This window comes from Schistocerca serialis, unplaced genomic scaffold (genome assembly GCF_023864345.2).
Source record: "Schistocerca serialis cubense isolate TAMUIC-IGC-003099 unplaced genomic scaffold, iqSchSeri2.2 HiC_scaffold_1420, whole genome shotgun sequence".
NCBI classification, from domain to species: domain Eukaryota; kingdom Metazoa; phylum Arthropoda; class Insecta; order Orthoptera; family Acrididae; genus Schistocerca; species Schistocerca serialis.
The window spans coordinates 7,636,021-7,653,175 of record NW_026047648.1 but is presented as its reverse complement, the minus strand read 5'-3'; the positions used below and the strand labels follow the sequence as shown (position 1 = coordinate 7,653,175).

Here is a 17,155-nt window from a genome sequence, read left to right as displayed (position 1 = left end):
AGGGTTAATACAACAATAAATCGATAAGGAGTTATAACAAAGTAGACAGCACGAATTAGTGAAGAATTAGAATTTTAAGGCCTATTGTATGAAAACAATTCAGAGTACGGTTTCTGCGAATAGGAGCAATCTGTGCGTATTATCGCATAACGGAGAGAAACTAGTGGTTGTCACAGTTGGTAGTATATGTCAAATTGTGCATTCGTTGGAATGTTACCACTGCTGTTTGCTGTTGGGAAGTTTTTCACTGGAGTATCAATTCAGTGATCTGCCAGTCGTACGTCTATCTCCCAGTCGTATGTCTGTAATTACCACCAGGTCTTCCCTTTATGCACTCGTGTCACTCCTCGATGTTGTAGTCGTGCCGTGCGTTGCCACTCGTAGCTAAACCGAACTTCTTTTCCGTCTAAAGCAGCGGTCTCCAAACTACAACCCGCGGCCCGCGTCAGCTGGCCGGACATCCCCGGTATCTGGCCCCCAAAATATTTGAGGTGGTACCTATACTGCCAACAATTGAGTTTCGAGGCCTGTCGCGACCGATACACCGCGACATTGTCGGAGCTCTATCTTTACGAAGCGGAAGGTCGTGGTTAAACTTGTGGCTAACCACAATAAACAGACAGACCGTTCTCTGTCCGATAGTGAAAAAAAAACAACATTTAACACACTAGTTTGGCGAAAACATTTTAAGTAAAAAAATTCTTTGCATTTTATTCTGCGCACGAGTCTGGTGCAAGTCTTTCAAATAGATGCCACTTCGGCCACTAGCCTTAGTAATAAATCGTTATGGAAGATGATTCTTAAGCGAGGTTTCACTTTCTTTTGATTACGTTGTAAATTACACATAGCAAGTAAATCGTATAAAATATTTTTTTTTAGCTGTTTCCACAACCTTAGATTTTTGCGATTTCATCTTTCCTTTAGCCTTACAATACAGTGATCGTGGAGTGCTAGGTTGCTTCAATCCCACTTGGTAGATCTTGGCCCTTATGACTTCGTGGGAAGTCAATGTGGCCTGTGGACTAAAAAGTTTGGAGACCCCTGGTCCAAAGGAAACCACTGTGATAATGGAAGATTACGTTTGCTACCCGCTGCAAAACCACATAACTGCTGCTTTTCAAAATCCTTACGTATTTTGGCAGTCCCAATAATACTTTCAACATACCAGTTAAACATTCTTATTTGAGCTTTTAATAAGCAGAGTTGTTGACAGATTGTTATTATCCACAAAAACCAAGACATACATGTGTAATTAATCCACTCACTTCAAACCATCTTCTCTGGAACAACAGCCATTGCTTCGTCGGCATCCACGGACCCCCAAGTTGCGACGTCAAAGTGTAAACGGCTCCTCCCCACCAGTAAAAGACTTGCCCTCAATTGTGCCTCGTGGCTGTACGGTACTCACATTTGCATTTCGTATCTGCGCATAAATAAAAACTGTGCGCACTGTATAAGGTCTTTCCTCTGTCACTACTACCGTAAATTAAGGTTCCTACACATCTTTCACGGCACAGTAGAAAGGAAGTGGGACATGTTACTACCTCGAGTAGCAGCATATACCACCGCTTCGTACGTGGCACAATGTTCCAGCACAGCATCCGAAAAATTGTCGTATAAAGTTTTCTCGTTCTTGTAAGAAACTGACGATTAATTTGGTCCTCGGCATATCGTATAACTGACTTGCTGAAAAATTGTCACTTGCTCCAAATCTAGTAAACTGACAAATTCAGTATCTTGAGAACATTGTAAACCCATACGTTGCTGATAACGAGTTTTGCCTAATATTGGATACCTGCAGTGGACAAACTAATAGTGTAATGTGTGACGGCATGTCGACAGATAACAAAAATCAACTGTCTCGCACGATCGAAGGTCGACGCTTCGAAACTGCAGTCTGCAGCAGGAATTGCACGGCTGCAGTGATAATTGGCAGCTTAATTCGTGATCAACTTTCAGCATTGATTTTTCAGGCAGTGCGTGATAAGCATCAAAAGTAATTCTCAAAACAGAAATATTTTTAAATGTCAACAAAGACTTGTTTTCTGCCAAATCTTCGGAAGGAGCAATGTAGTTTCGTGAAGACTGCAGTTGTTACATATTCTCGGTGCTGCGAGTGTGTTCGCTTCGAACGATTACGGCAAGTACCGTCCGCGTAGTTCTCTGAAGGAAACTGAGGACACGTAACGGAGTGAGTAAAAGAGCTGTTGCAAAGAACCAGGGATTAAATTTTTAATTCTTTACTAATTAAAGTCGTTTGAGAAATTTGTTTGCCTATGTTGTTATTTCTTATTAGATTACTTTTGTTAAACCTCCTATTACTACCAGTTTAGAATTTGGGGGGGGGGGGGGGAGGAGGAGGCAAAGAAACGGCAGTGCACACTGCCGGAAACAATACCAGTAGACGCTTTTAGAGGTTTCAAATTCACTCAAGATTCATTGTTGCAACAGTGCATATGGAGTACATAAAATGATGACATTTACAGATCAGTAGCAGAGCAGTTTTTGGGTACCAGACATTGACCCGTGCCGAAACATCCGTATTAATTCATGGTGTAGCCTCTGCACGTGGCAATGTAGGTGCCGACTGTGGCATCCAGTCAATTGTACAGAGAGCGAATACTGTCCTGGGATATGTTGTGCCACGCCTGCTCAACCTGTCCGTGTAGTTCTGTAAGAGTTGTCGGTCGACGACTCCCGAGAGTCTACTCTCCTCTCGTTGTACCCCCCACCTGCTCGATTGCAGACGAGTCTGGAGATCGTGCCGGCCAGGGGTGCACGTCTCACAGAGCACATCGAGTTCCCCGAGCACAGTGTTTTTGTAAGGATTATTCTGGTGGAACAACATATCACCTTCCTGTTGCGAGAACGGAAAAAGAATGGATCCGACAACATTCTCGTGTACCGAGTGCGTTACCGTGCTCTCTAGAAACCTGAAATGTGAACGAGAGTTGTAGCTTACTCAGTATTGAGAGATCCACAGTATTAAAAGTGTGCTGAGAATACCAAATTTCGGGCACTACTTCTCACTACAGACGAGGTAGTGGTCAGCAGCTTTCACTTAACTGAGAGCAGCAGTGTTTATGTAGTTGTCAGCACTAACAGACGAGTGATGCTGCGTCAAATGCCCCCAGAAATCCGTGTGGGACGTAGGACGTCGAGGTCTGCGGTGGCCCCGGTGTGTCTCCGACGAATACGCTGTACGACACGACACTGACCGGGTCTGTGTGGTACGTGCAAATGACCGTCACTCGCTTGCGGGCAGAATACGCTTTTGTCGCCGACGACCGAGGCGCGCCGTTCCGTCTTCCGAGCGATCCTCTGACGGCACTTGTGGAGCCGTGCACGTCGACGCTTTGGGACGAGTGGAAGACGGGACAGAGATGTGCGGGTCCGTAATCTCACTGCTAGTAGACATTTCGCAGCAATTCGTGTCGACTCGTCTGGGCTGGCAAGCTCACTCACCTGTGTCGTGGTAGCTGCGGTCTCTCAGTACGACCGTCGTGGCAAGTGTCTTGTGTTGTGTGGATGTCCGGAACCTCATCTACAGACGTGAGAATCTTCACGTGACCACTGATACCGGCATCGTTGTACGACTGACGCACCATGTCCGGCTTGTGTCGTAATTCTCCAAAAGGACCATCCCGTTACTCAGAGGGCCACAGTTTGACCCCTTTGAAACTTGCTCGGTTGGCTGTAGTAATCTCGAGTTTGTCTCCGTGGCTCGGTTGCTTCGCACATTTGCACGACACTGAACCTTCTGGGTGTGAGCATTCCATGTCGAACGGTAGACGCAGATAGTGCCCCGGTATGCCGGTATGCTGTCTGTTGCCGGATGACATTCAAACCGTTATCGGTACATCTACTACATCTACTATCTCGCAGGTGGCATATGCCGTCATTGGATCAAAATCAATTTTGTCTTTCAATGTGTACTATTTCTTTTTTATTTTCAGGGCAGCATATATGTGAAAATCAAATGCGGGTTCTCTGCTCTGTAGTTGCTACGACAATGTCACTTTCCTCGTACAGTGTTCACCTTTTGGGTGCATAAGCAGCAGTCATAATAGTTCCTTTTCCTGATTTCTATGGAGATATGTGTGTGGGAAACCCGTATATGATGAAGAATGCTCAGTTTTCAATTATCTATTCGATTCTGTCAATTCTGAGGCGATTGCGTGTGGTGAACTTCAGATGTGGGTTTCTCAAAAATGGGGTGTTGAGCCAAAATATCTTAATCATTCATTTTAGGTCGTATACAAGTGACCTGCCAAATACGAGGCAACTCAGTTGGTGTTATCTGAAGCCTCGCCCTCTCGGAAGTACGTGTGACTGGTCGTACTCGGTCAAATTCGAAACAAAATTATGATAAATCCGTGTCTACTGGCAGTTCATAGTTATGAAAGCTACGTGATTTGGTTTTAATCTTTGTTACAATATTTAGTTTACTTGTTCTATATGGAGTTGATGATTCGACTGTCTGTTCTTATATCAACAGTTTCTACAAACACGAACCAATTCGGAGAGGTTGACACCCGTGAACATTAATAATCTGCCCACATGTCGTCTCCTCGTGTTCCCGTCAAGGAAGAACCACTGGACGCTTTCACAGGGGCCGACACGGTGAGAACGCATCCCTTTTCTTTACATTTTTTCCCATTCATCCATTGTGTTCTGTAGATCCCATCAAGAAGGACAACTTTCAGACACGTGTAACTTATCAAAGTACGCAGCAACAAAAGAAGGAACTCGTGGAAACTTAATCTGTGCCTGTATTAACAATAAATATTGCTATAGTGGGTTGGGCCGCTTTGCATTTTGGATAGTGTGTTTACAAAGTATATAAACAATATGCATCAAAATACTCATCACAGACTCGTATATTATGTAATATAGAAGGTATCAGATAGATTACATAATGGTAAGACAGAGATTTAGGAGCCAGGTTTTAAATTGTAAGACATTTCCAGGGGCAGATGTGGACTCTAACCACAATCTATTGGTTATGAACTGTAGATTAAAACTGAAGAAACTGCAAAAAGGTGGGAATTTAAGGAGATGGGGCCTGGATAAACTGACTAAACCAGAGGTTGTACAGAGTTTCAGGGAGAGCAAAAGGAAACAATTGACAGTAATGGGGGAAAGAAGTACAGTAGAAGAAGAATGGATAGCTCTGAGGGATAAAGTAGTGAAGGCAGAAGAGGATCAAGTAGGTAAAAAGACGAGGGCTAGTAGAAATCCTTGGGTAACAGAAGAAATATTGAATTTAATTCATGAAAGGAGAAAATATAAAAATGCAGTAACTGAAGCAGGCAAAAAGGAATACAAACGTCTCAAAAATGAGATCGACAAGAAGTGCAAAATGGCTAAGCAGGGATGGCTAGAGGACAAATGTAAGGATGTAGAGGCTTATCTCACTAGGGGTAAGATAGATACTGCCTACAGGAAAATTAGAGAGACCTTTGGAGAAAAGAGAGCCACTTGTATGAATATCAAGAGCTCAGATGGAAACCCAGTTCTAAGCAAAGAATGGAAATCAGAAAGGTGGAAGGACTATATAGAGGGCCTATACAAGGGCGATGTGCTTGAGGACAATATTATGGAAATGGAAGAGGATGTAGATGAAGATGAAATGGGAGATACGATACTGTGTGAAGAGTTTGTCAGAGCACTGCAAGACCCGAGTCGAAACAAGGCCCCAGGTGTAGACCACATTCCATTAGAACTACTGACAGCCTGGGGAGAGTCAGTCGTGACAAAACTCTACCATCTGGTGAGCAAGATGTATGAGACAGGCAAAATACCCTCAGACTTCAAGAAGTATATAATAATTCCAATCCCAAAGAAAGCAGGTGTTGACAGATGTGAAAATTACCGAACTATCAGTTTAATAAGTCACAGCTGCAAAATACTAACACGAATTCTTTACAGGCGAATGGAAAAACTGGTCGAAGCCGATCTCAGGGAAGATCAGTTTGTATTCTGTAGAAATATTGGAACACGTGAGGCAATACTGACCTTACGACTTATCTTAGAAGAAAGATTAAGGAAAGGCAAACCTACGTTTCTAACATTTGTAGACTTAGAGAAAGCTTTTGACAATGTTGACTGGAATACTCTCTTTCAAATTCTAAAGGTGGCAGGGGTAAAATACAGGGAGCGAAAGGCTATTTACAATTTGTTGAGAAACCAGATGGCAGTTATAAGAGTCGAGGGGCATGAAAGGGAAGCAGTGGTTGGGAAGGGAGTGAGACAGGGTTGTAGCCTCTCCCCGATGTTATTCAATCTGAATATTGAGCAAGCAGTAAAAGAAACAAAAGAAAAATTCGGAGTGGGTATTAAAATCCACGGAGAAGAAATAAAAACTTTGAGATTCACCGATGACATTGTAATTCTGTCAGAGACAGCAAAGGACTTGGAAGAACGGAATGGACAGTGTCTGGAAAGGAGGATATAAAATGAACATCAACAAAAGCAAAACGAGGATAATGGAATGTAGTCGAATTAAGTCTGGTGATGCTGAGGGAATTAGATTAGGAAATGACACACTTAAAGTAGTAAAGGAGTTTTGCTATTTGGGGAGCAAAATAACTGATGATGGTCGAAGTAGAGAGGATATAAAATGTAGACTGGGAATGGCAAGGAAAGCGTTTCTGAAGAAGAGAAATTTGTTAACATCGCGTATAGATTTAAGTGTCAGGAAGTCGTTTCTGAAAGTATTTGTATGGAGTGTAGCCATGTATGGAAGTGAAACATGGACGATAAATAGTTTGGACAAGAAGAGAATAGAAGCATTCGAAATGTGGTGCTACAGAAGAATGCTGAGGATTAGATGGGTAGATGACGTAACTAATGAGGAGGTATTGAATAGGATTGGGGAGAAGAGGAGTTTGTGGCACAACTTGACAAAAAGAAGGGATCGGTTGGCAGGACATGTTCTGAGGCATCAAGGGATCGCAAATTTAGCATTGGAGGGCAGCGTGGAGGGTAAAAATAATAGAGGGAGACCAAGAGATGAATACACTAAGCAGATTCAGAAGGATGTGAGTTGCAGTAGGTACTGGGAGATGAAGCAGCTTGCACAGGATAGAGTAGCATGGAGAGCTGAGTCAAACCAGTCTCAGGACTGAAGAGCACAACAACAACAACAACAACAATATGTTTTGTGAAGTTGCCCTGGTGCTGTTTTAGTTTTATGACAAAATGTTAAGTATTAAGGCACACAGTGTGGTGTATGAAGTCACGGGATACCAGCAACTCGACACGGCACGGACTGAACGAGTCGTTCTAGGTCTCCTGCAGAAATATTGATGCACGGTGCCTCTATACGTCTGTAATTGCGGAAGTATTGCGGGTTGAGGATTTTGTGCACCGACTGACCTCTCAATTATGTCCCCTAAAGTTTCGGTGGGATTTGTGTCGGGCAATGTGGGTGACTAAATCGTTCACTCGAATTGTCCGGAATGTTCTTCAAAACAACTGCGAACAATTGTGGCCTGGTGGCCCATTGTCGTGGGAATGTTAGGTCCATGAATGGCTGCAAATGGTCTCTGAGTAGCTGAACGTAACCGTTCACAGTCAATTGTCGGCTCAGTTGGACCAGAGGTTACAGCCCATTCGATGTAAACACAGCCCATACGATTATGCAGCCACCACCAGCTTGCACCGTGCTTCGCAGACAACTGGTGTCCACGGCTTCACGTGGACTGCGCCACATTCCGGCCCTACCGTCGGCACTTACCGACTGGAATCGGGACTCGTCTGACGGGCCACGGTTTTCCGGTCGTCCGGAGTACGACCGGTGCAGTTCACGAGCCCAGGAGAGGCGTCTGCTGCAATAGCCCATTATTAAGGCTAAATTTCACCACATTGTCGTAGTGGATACATTCGATTTACGTCGCACATTGATTTATGCAGTTATTTCACACCGTGTCACCTCTTTGTTAGCACTGACAACTCTTTGCAGCTGCCGCTGCTCTCAATTGTCGAGCGAAGTCAGTCGGTTCGTATGTTGCTCAAACAGTCCACGGGTATACTGCCGGTTCATAGTGTCCAACGAGCACAACATTTCAGCGATTAGACGTGTCACCATCGTCAGGTGCGCTGACAAACTGAGCTCCGACGCTCCGACAGATTCCGATGCCCACGTCTTCGCGACGCGGCCGTGGACGGCGAAGAGAGCGGCTTGCGTGGGGAGGGGATTAAATTGGCCGCCCGCCCTCAGGACCTCAGTTCATCAGTGCACCTGACGACGGCAACGTGTCTGATCGCCGAAATGTTGTGCCCGTTGGACACTATGAACTGGCAGTATACCCGTGGACTGTTCGAGCAAGAAATACGTCAGGAGAAACTGAAGGTTCTTATGTTGTCCGTGGCGAGAGGTAATGGTAGTCTTGGCATAGTCTTGAGACTGTGGATTCAGAATATTTAATTACCTGACGATTTCTGAAATGGAATGTCCTATGCGTCTAGCTCCAACTACTCCTGTCGTGCAGCCATAATTGTGTCGGAGACCTTTTTGGCGGATCACTTGATTACAAATGACAGCTCCCCCAATGCACTGCCGTTTCATATCTTGCATACCTGATACTACCGCTGTCATTGTGCATATCGGTATCCCGTGTCTGTCACCTCAGTATATTACAGACCAGTCTGTTACCGTAGCTTATGTTCCACATGCACATTCGTTGGTTGTGCCGTCTCGGAACCAAATTATCAGCATACAACCTAAACTAGGTCTTGGACTATGTTACAGGTAAGTCTGTCACCACAACCAGCATATCGAGGGGGTGGGCATGGGGGGGGCCGGGGGGGGGGGGGCAATATCACACTGTAGTCCCAATATTTCTTAATTCTAATCACAGTTATGGCATCTAAATTTAATCGAGGAAATTAAAAAGTTTAATATCTCCTTAGGAGAAAAGTCTGAAACATATTACGTAGCTAAAATTCTAGAACACTCAACGAGTTGCATGTAACTTTTTTATTTTCTTGATGTTTCAGTCGAGCAGCATGAGCGTCTTCAGAAATTATATAGCCGAGGGTGACACATTATGAGTATTGGGCCATGTGCAGTGCAACTGTCATACAGAAAAATATAAAAAACTAGTAATATAATGAATGAAACTTGAAACTTCCTGGCACATTAAAACTGTGTGCCGGGCCAAGACTCTAACTCGGGACCTTTGCCTTTCGCGGGCAAGTGCTCTACCGACTGAGCTACCCGAGCACGACTCACGCCCCGTCCTCACAGCTTTACTTCTGCCAGTACCTCGTCTCCTACCTTCCAAACTTTACAGAAGCTCTCCTGCGAACCTTGCAGAACTAGCACTCCTGAAAGAAAGGATATTGCGGAGACGTGGCTTAGCCACAGCCTGGGGGATGTTTCCAGAATGAGATTTTCACTCTGCAGGTAGAGCACTTGCCTGCGAAAGGCAAAGGTCCCGAGTTCGAGTCTCGGCCCAGCACACAGTTTTAATTTGCCAGGAAGTTTCGTATCAGCGCACACTCCGCTGCAGAGTGAAAATCTCATTCTGGAAATATAATAAATATTTGTAACATGTGGCCCTGAGCTACTTAATTTCTGAAGATGCTCACACAGGTATGTATTTATTTATTCCATGTGATCTGACGGTACACAGTCTGTTGCAGATGTCGGAAAATATCATTTAACATTGTTAACATATATTAACATAGGCCTATAGTATCCTAATGTATTATATTGCTCAGTGTTTTCAATTTAACCCAAACAGTAAGATTACTGTTCTAAGTATTCATTTACAAAGTAAAAACAGTGACACAACAAATATGACTTCACGGCTCTGCTAAATTTTATGTTGTCTTTGAGGGACTTAATACTAGTGGGAAGATTGTAGAACAGTTGGAGGCCCATGTGGAAAGCTCCCTTTTTACACAGTTGAGTGTTTTTACATATAACATACAGGTTTACGTTTTTCCAGGTGTTGTATTCATGTATTTCATTATTTTTCACGACTCTGGGGTGAGTTCGCACTATGTGGTTTTTGAAAAATTTTAGAGTCTCGAGAATGTGGAGGCAAGGCGGTGTAAGGATTTCCAACTTTCTGAAGATGGGTTTGCAGGAGTCTCTGCGTTTGCTCCCAGTAATAATCCTCATTGCTCTCTTCTGGATTCTGAATGTGCTCAGAACAGTTGAAGAATTTCCCCAGAATATTACACCATATTTTAGGTGGGCTTGTATGTAAGCGTAGTACACACTGTTTAATGTTTTCAGGTCAGCACATGTTTTCAGTACACTCAATGCATAACAGCCAGTAGAAATCCTGGCATTTACCTTTCCTGTATGTGTATTCCATTTCAGGTTATCTTGAACCCACAGACCCAGGAATTTGAAAACAGTGTCGGTATCTATTGACTGGTTATTTATAGTGACAAATGGCTGAGAGGAATTTGCATTTTGTCTTGTGTGAAAGTTCATGGAAGCTGTCTTTTTGGTGTTGGTAGTTAATCTGTTGATTTTTGCCCAGTTGCTGAGTTGTTCAGTGGCCAAGTTCACAGCTTTTTGCACAGCCTCTGTATTCTTGTTAAAGTAAAGCAAAAGCTACATGTAACCTGTGGTTGCTCCAGAATATTAATTTGTAACGGTTGCTGTTCCCCTGGATACAAATGCGTTCATTTGGTATATTACCATATTTACCCAAGTTTAGGATGACGCTTCACCCCCCCCCCCCCCCCCCCCACCCTTCCCAAATTTCTTTTCTTTTCCTTTTTTCAATAAATTAGGTCTTTGATAAAATTTATTTTTTAATAATTCTTACTAATCAAAATTACAAACTGTTATTGATGTAAGAGGTCTGTCTAAAAAGTTAACGTTATACGTATTCTAAGTTTATTTCTTTTATTAATTGACTGCTTTTTGATAATACAATGGGAAATAAAATAAACAAAAAGGAATCGTGTACATTAAATTTAATCTTCACTTCCTTCTTTATTTACTTAGTATGTTGTCTCTGATGTCACTATTTGTTATCATTGTCATTCTATCAGGACACCTGTGAAGCAAATATTTGGCTGTTTCTTCTGAATATGTTGCAATTTCTGATGTTGTAGTTACTGCAGGGCATGAGAACACAGCTGTTTTTTTGTGAGCACATAGCTGACATGAGAGAGTTACAGTGTGTCTCGCCTCCAAACGTATCTTTTGCCCACCTCTCTCTCACTGGCTGTGAGGACCAGCAGGTGATATACCCCCTCAGTCATTCCCATCATACGTTACGGCGAGTGTCGACAACATTGCTGCACGAAACACCTAAGTACGCCACTGTCGCGTTTGTCCAATTTTATAGTCAGTTCGATTCAGAGTGCAAATGGATTCAAGAAAACGCCAGTTTAAACGTGTTAAATGTACATAAAAACCCACAGTACACAGTATACTTTCCCACAGTTGGCTGCCCAGTGAAATTTCCGCCTGCTCGACACTCTCCGCCCCGCACTCCTAGCTCTCAGCCGAGATGCCGTCACTGTAAACCCCCCCCCCTCCCCCCTCTCCAATTTTCCATAGTGTTGTGCTCGAGCAAAGGTGAAACGTGGATGGCAATACCTTCTAGGGTTCAGGTCCTATGTGTAAACAGTGACTAATATATAAAAAAAGATCGCAATCACTATTCAGTCCAATTCTCAAACTTTTGCTCATCCTGTGATTTAGCAAAGTGTGTTTGTACTATCTTCACGGTGGTACTTTCCAATATATTGTATTTCCGTGACAATGATTACAGACAGTTTAATATGATTTATGTTGTTTGTTAGACATTTCATTGTGGATTAATTCTTCTCGTTTCATCGGAATGTCATATATTGTTCTAAAGCTGATTAAAAGCTCATAACAGTCTGGCGTTCTAATAGGTGTACTGCAAGCAGATTTCTCACTTGCAACCCACTCGGTAAATCGTTAGTTTCTTATAACCGAACAAAATATTGACTCGGGTTCAGAATCGAGTAATGATTATCGAAGAACAAGATTTTCTCATGCGGGTGTTACTTTTACTTAAAAAGCTACTTAAGTGTGTGTATCAGTATCCGTACATCTGTGAGAATTTTTATTGCAGACCTGTTCAAATACAACAAAACCTTGTAAGCCAATAGAATGTAGTGTTATTTCCTACTGTGTTCCAAAAAATTGTATCGAGCTCTTTGGTGTACTGGGAAATCCCGAGCTTATCCGAACACAAATATTGTTTGATTGTGCCCGTCTTTTCAGGGTTGTTTAAAATTAATTTGTACAAAATCTTCAAAGCTTCGTCTGCAAATGTAAGACGACCCCTGTATTAATCTATTAAACAATGTAAAAAAGTTGACCTCTACAACAATAGTTTAGTCGCTAAGTTTAAGGTGACACTATGTTTCTCAAGTGATCACTTTGGGCAAAAAACTCGTCTCTTAATCGGGTAAATCCGGTAAATAGTTCATGCATATTTCTTATTGGTAGCTTAATGTTTACCTGAATGTACTGATATTTTTTGAAGAAAATAGCTGCTTACAAATTTAAATACAGAGTCCTATTTACAGTACATACTGCCACTGCTTAAATCATTGTCTTTGATGAAACCCATTATGTCAGTAACTGGACTTCTGTAGTCTATCAGGATATGCAGTGGCAACTTAGCACGTTGCAGGTTCAAGACTTTGTCTCTGTCGAGACATCAGTTCGTGTCGGGATGGTCGATTGACAGTCATTTTTTTCTCACTTGTGCAAAGTTCAGATGCGCATTTGTCCATCTCGTCAGTTTATGCGTGTAATTCATTCTATGTAAATACAGAAACTGTGACAATTGCCACAAAAAGCTCTCCGGCTTCTAGGTATTTTGTAATATCAAAATACCACGGCATGCGTTTTTGCCAGAAGCTCTGTTTGTGATGCGGCAGTGTTTCAGCATTGCCACTCACCTGGAATCCAGAGCTCACTGTGTCAGTAGTGTATGCTGTTAAAAGTCTGCATCTGTGAATGTGCAGAAAAGTCTACTCCCCACCGTATCTGTTATTAGGGATTATCCCGTTGCATTTGTGTACTGAGTGTGGGAGTAATGCCTGTTTAAGTGTCAGTGTGTGTGTGGAATGTGTAAGTTTCATCTTGTCTTCACAGTGCTTACAGGAATAATATGTAGGGGGTTGTAGTGTACTGATAACTGAGTGTGTCAATGTAAACCAGATTCACTGTGCCTCTTTCTTATTTGTTTCCTGCCCGAGGCTCTCATTTTGAAAGAAATTAGTCTTCAAGTCGCAAGTGCACTGCCTCGTTGTTGCAACACAGTAAAAACAGTAGCTGCAAATAATGAATTTAAATCCAAAATTACAGATGTGTTCAAATTATTAAACTGAAGACATTTTTTCCAAAACTTTACATTTATTACACATTTGCATCCACATACAATTCGGGAGGACGACGGTTCAATCCCGTCTCCGGCCATCCTGATTTAGGTTTTCAGCGATTTCTCGAAATCGCTTCAGGCAAATGCCGGGATGGTTCCTTTGAAAGGGCACGGCCGATTTCCTTCCCAATCCTTCCCTCACCCGAGCTTGCGCTCCGTCTCTAATGACCTCGTTGTCAACGGGACGTTAAACACTAATCTCCTCCTCCTCCTCCTCCTCCTCCTCCACATCCAGATTATGTTTGAACATTCAATACTTTGTATGCGTGCCTTTGTTCTTAATCAACGTTTTGATCCTGTTTGGCATAGTTTTTTTCTAACTTTTTGCATGACATTTTAATACCATTGTCATGGTACCAGATTTCCTCTAGTTTCTCCATGAGATCCTGTTTGGTGGTTATTGTAAATTTCCTTGTCCTCAGTTTCACAATAGCCCATAAATTTGCAGTTGGGTTCATATCAGGGCTACTCCCCGGTCAGGGCAACACTTTCATTTGCTTTTCTTCCAAGTACTTTGAAACGCATTTGGCTTTGTGGCAAGGTGCCCCATCATGCATAAAAATGGCATCTTTATTAGGAAACCACTCATTTATTTGGGGGAAAAGTTCCTTTTCGAGGGCTTAATTATATTGTTCTTGCCGCATTGTCCCTTCAATAAGGTGTAATCTGTGAGGACCTTCCATGGACATCACACTCCAGACCACAATGGAAGTCGGATGCTTCACACAATCCTGCACACACTCAGCTCTGAACTGTTCTCCAGGTCTGTGACGAACATCCTGGCTGCTTTCTTCCATCACAGTGAATACAGATCCCTCACTGAAACATACCTGAAGCATGTGTACAAAATTGCAAGTTAAGTTGGGAATAGTAGCATAGGAGACCTCAACAGTCCCAAAATTCAGATGTGCATTCCTTCAATATCAATAAAAGATCACAATTTCAAGCTAAAACTCCTCATTTAGAGATCAGACCCACTTAATTTACCATATCATTGCACATACCTTAGCCCAGTCCTCATTTGTCCACTCCCGAAGTTGTTTAGCCCACTGCAATCTTTCGATTTTCATCGTAGGTGTGATTTTCTGTTCTTTCCTTGGTCGGCGCGCCTTTAAACCACATTCAAACAGCCTCTTCCTCACTGTCATAGGTGAAACTTCAACTCCCAAACCTTTCAGCTGATGCCTCATGTCTGTAGAAGTAAGTTTACAGTTCATTTTTGCCATGTTTGTAAGTCTTCTCATTGCTCTAGGACTGACATTTCTTTTACGTCCACATTTTGCTTTCCTGTTTCGCTTGTATTCACTGCACTAAAAGTTTGATGCTGCTGCCAGTTTTCTGTGATGTTCTCATGCTGTCAGCAATTTCTTGCTGTGTATAACGATTTTCAGCAAAAAGTATTACCACAGCCGAAACTTTCCGAAGTGAAACATCATTTGTCTTCCACGTAACCTCACTTTATTTGAAAAGTCCACGATTTATTGCTATAGCTAAAAAACGTGCAATTTCACAAGCTGTATAACACCTTGTTAATGTAGCAAGAAGTTGATAGAATAAATAACAACCTGAAGTACACCACAGAAACATAAAACATTAGTGTAAACACAATTTCAAAGTGTGTACAGAGACAACTAACACCAACGTGATTTGGAGGGAAAATGCCAAATGCTACCAACTGTGAAAAATTCAGTGATCTGTGAGTTACTCAGAACGGAACCATTAAAACCGATCAATTAAGAGTATCAAAAATAATCGTTTAGTCTAATAATTTGAACACATATGTATAGTGAACACACTTTTTAAAAAAATCTGAAGGAGCAAGTCAGATTCAAAGACAGACCAAAAGGGAAACTGTGCAGTTAGTTGTAGTTGTAGTAAGTGCGTCGGACGTGACTGGTATGACAAACTGAGAACAGTGAAAATAACATAATTCACATAGCGGGTGTGTCCCCTACGGGTCGTCAGGTGTATTTTCTCTGGTGTTTCGACAGGTATTTGCAGTTTCGTTTTGGCAGTGTATAGCCGGAGCTGACCCAAACGAATCCTATTCGTCGCGTCTTTCATAAGATGCCGAGCGTCGAAGGAAAGCGTCAGTTTGTTTCCCATTACTAATGAGGTGATTTTTAAAGCGGAATTTTATGTGCCCACTTAAGAGTGTGCTCCCAAATTCGTCTACTGCGTTATTCGTTTTATAGACACGTGGTAACAGGATCAGGAAAACACAGAGGATCATCAAGAACTCCAGCAGCGACTGGCACAGTGGTAGCGGTCAGTGTGGCGCTGTCGCTAGAGCACTGGCGATCCTTCGTGTTTTACTGTTCCTGTTAACAAACGTCGATAAAACTAATATCTTACGAGACTAGTTTTTGATTCGAATAAATGATTCTAGCTTCGTCATAGGTTGCACTGAGAAGTATCTATTTCTTATTTCCCGACAGTGACTGGTTTCGGAGATCTGTGTCTGTTTTCAAACCGTCCTACAAAGAAGATTACAGTTGACACTAGAATCTTATACAAATGAGGCACATATTTGTAATACTATTGTAGAACACTAATATATGTGAAAGTTATAGAAATTTGTCACAGTTCTATTTTACAAGTTGCCTTACCATTCATGTACCGTGCTGTAAGTATGACCGACAAAGGTGTACAGAAACTGGCCCTGCAGTAGTCGGAGCAGTATATGGATGACTTAAGGGGAGGTTTACTATTTTTGGTTCAAAAAATTGATTTTTTAAAATTGCATTTTTGGATCCATAAAAGTGTTTAGAATCCACCCCTGAAACGGTTTTTCCGGATACGGGACGGAAGTGTTTGTTACTCGTGGTTGAACAAAAAAAATGCACCTGCCTGAAATCGGCCTTTTTCACACACCAGTTTTTTTCTTTCGGAGGATGAGTTATTGTACCGGTGCTTGGGAGGAAAAAAAAAAGCACTCTGTTGTCGGGCCACGAGTGGCCTACCGGGACCATCTGACAGCCGTGTCAACCTCAGTGGAGCATGCGGATAGGAGGGGAGTGGGGTCAGCACACCGCTCTCCCAGTTGCTATGACAGTATTCTTGACCGAAGCTGATACTATTCAGTCAGTGATCTCATGGGAACCGGTGTATGCACTGTGGCAAGGACGTTGCCCGCTTGGGAGGAAACACACAAAAGTTCAAATGAAAGTTTGAACACGTGTGTTCGGAAGTTAGCCCCCAAGCATTTGCATTCTGGTGCGAAGACTGTGGAGATTGCGACTTTCCCGGCAGTGAGCAGCTTCGACGAAGGGTATTCAGCAAATCTGGAGACCGTAACAACGATGGACGTCGCCCTGGGACTCTATTCGAGGCAATTCGCTGAGCATTCGGACGACCACCGGATTCGAGTGGCCGAAAACCGCTTGTCACCGGCCGTACTAGCGACTCTGGAGCAGCACAGGATGTCCCGGATCGAGCAGGACATTCTCTGTGAGGAAGAGGAAGGACTAGTTTATTGTTCCAGAATAGCAGATTGAATGTATGTTGCATAATATTGCATTTATATGTAGTCAAAACTTCAAATGTGTTTTTCTCTAAATGACTTTTTTAATCGCACGAGATGGTGGCTTCAAACCTACTCAACCGATTGGGATGATTCTTTGTTTCTGGTGAAGCTAACTAAATTGTCTAGGAGTTGTACCACTTTTATTCAGATCCATCAATTATAAATATTTTTACTTGGCCGATGAAGTCGGAAAACTGATGAAAAAAAAAAATTCTATTTTTTTTTT

At 42.6% G+C, this 17,155-nt stretch overlaps 1 protein-coding gene across 1 annotated transcript in view; it reads left to right on the top strand.

The window, feature by feature from the left end:
• The window catches only part of LOC126443026 (GDNF-inducible zinc finger protein 1-like), a 115,818-nt gene that overhangs the window by 34,811 nt on the left and 63,852 nt on the right, over positions 1-17,155 (top strand). The window contains exon 4 of the mRNA XM_050090873.1: positions 4,499-4,623. Coding sequence (XP_049946830.1) covers positions 4,561-4,623 — 63 coding nt within the window. The 5' untranslated portion in view covers positions 4,499-4,560. The remainder of the gene's footprint in view (positions 1-4,498; positions 4,624-17,155) is intronic.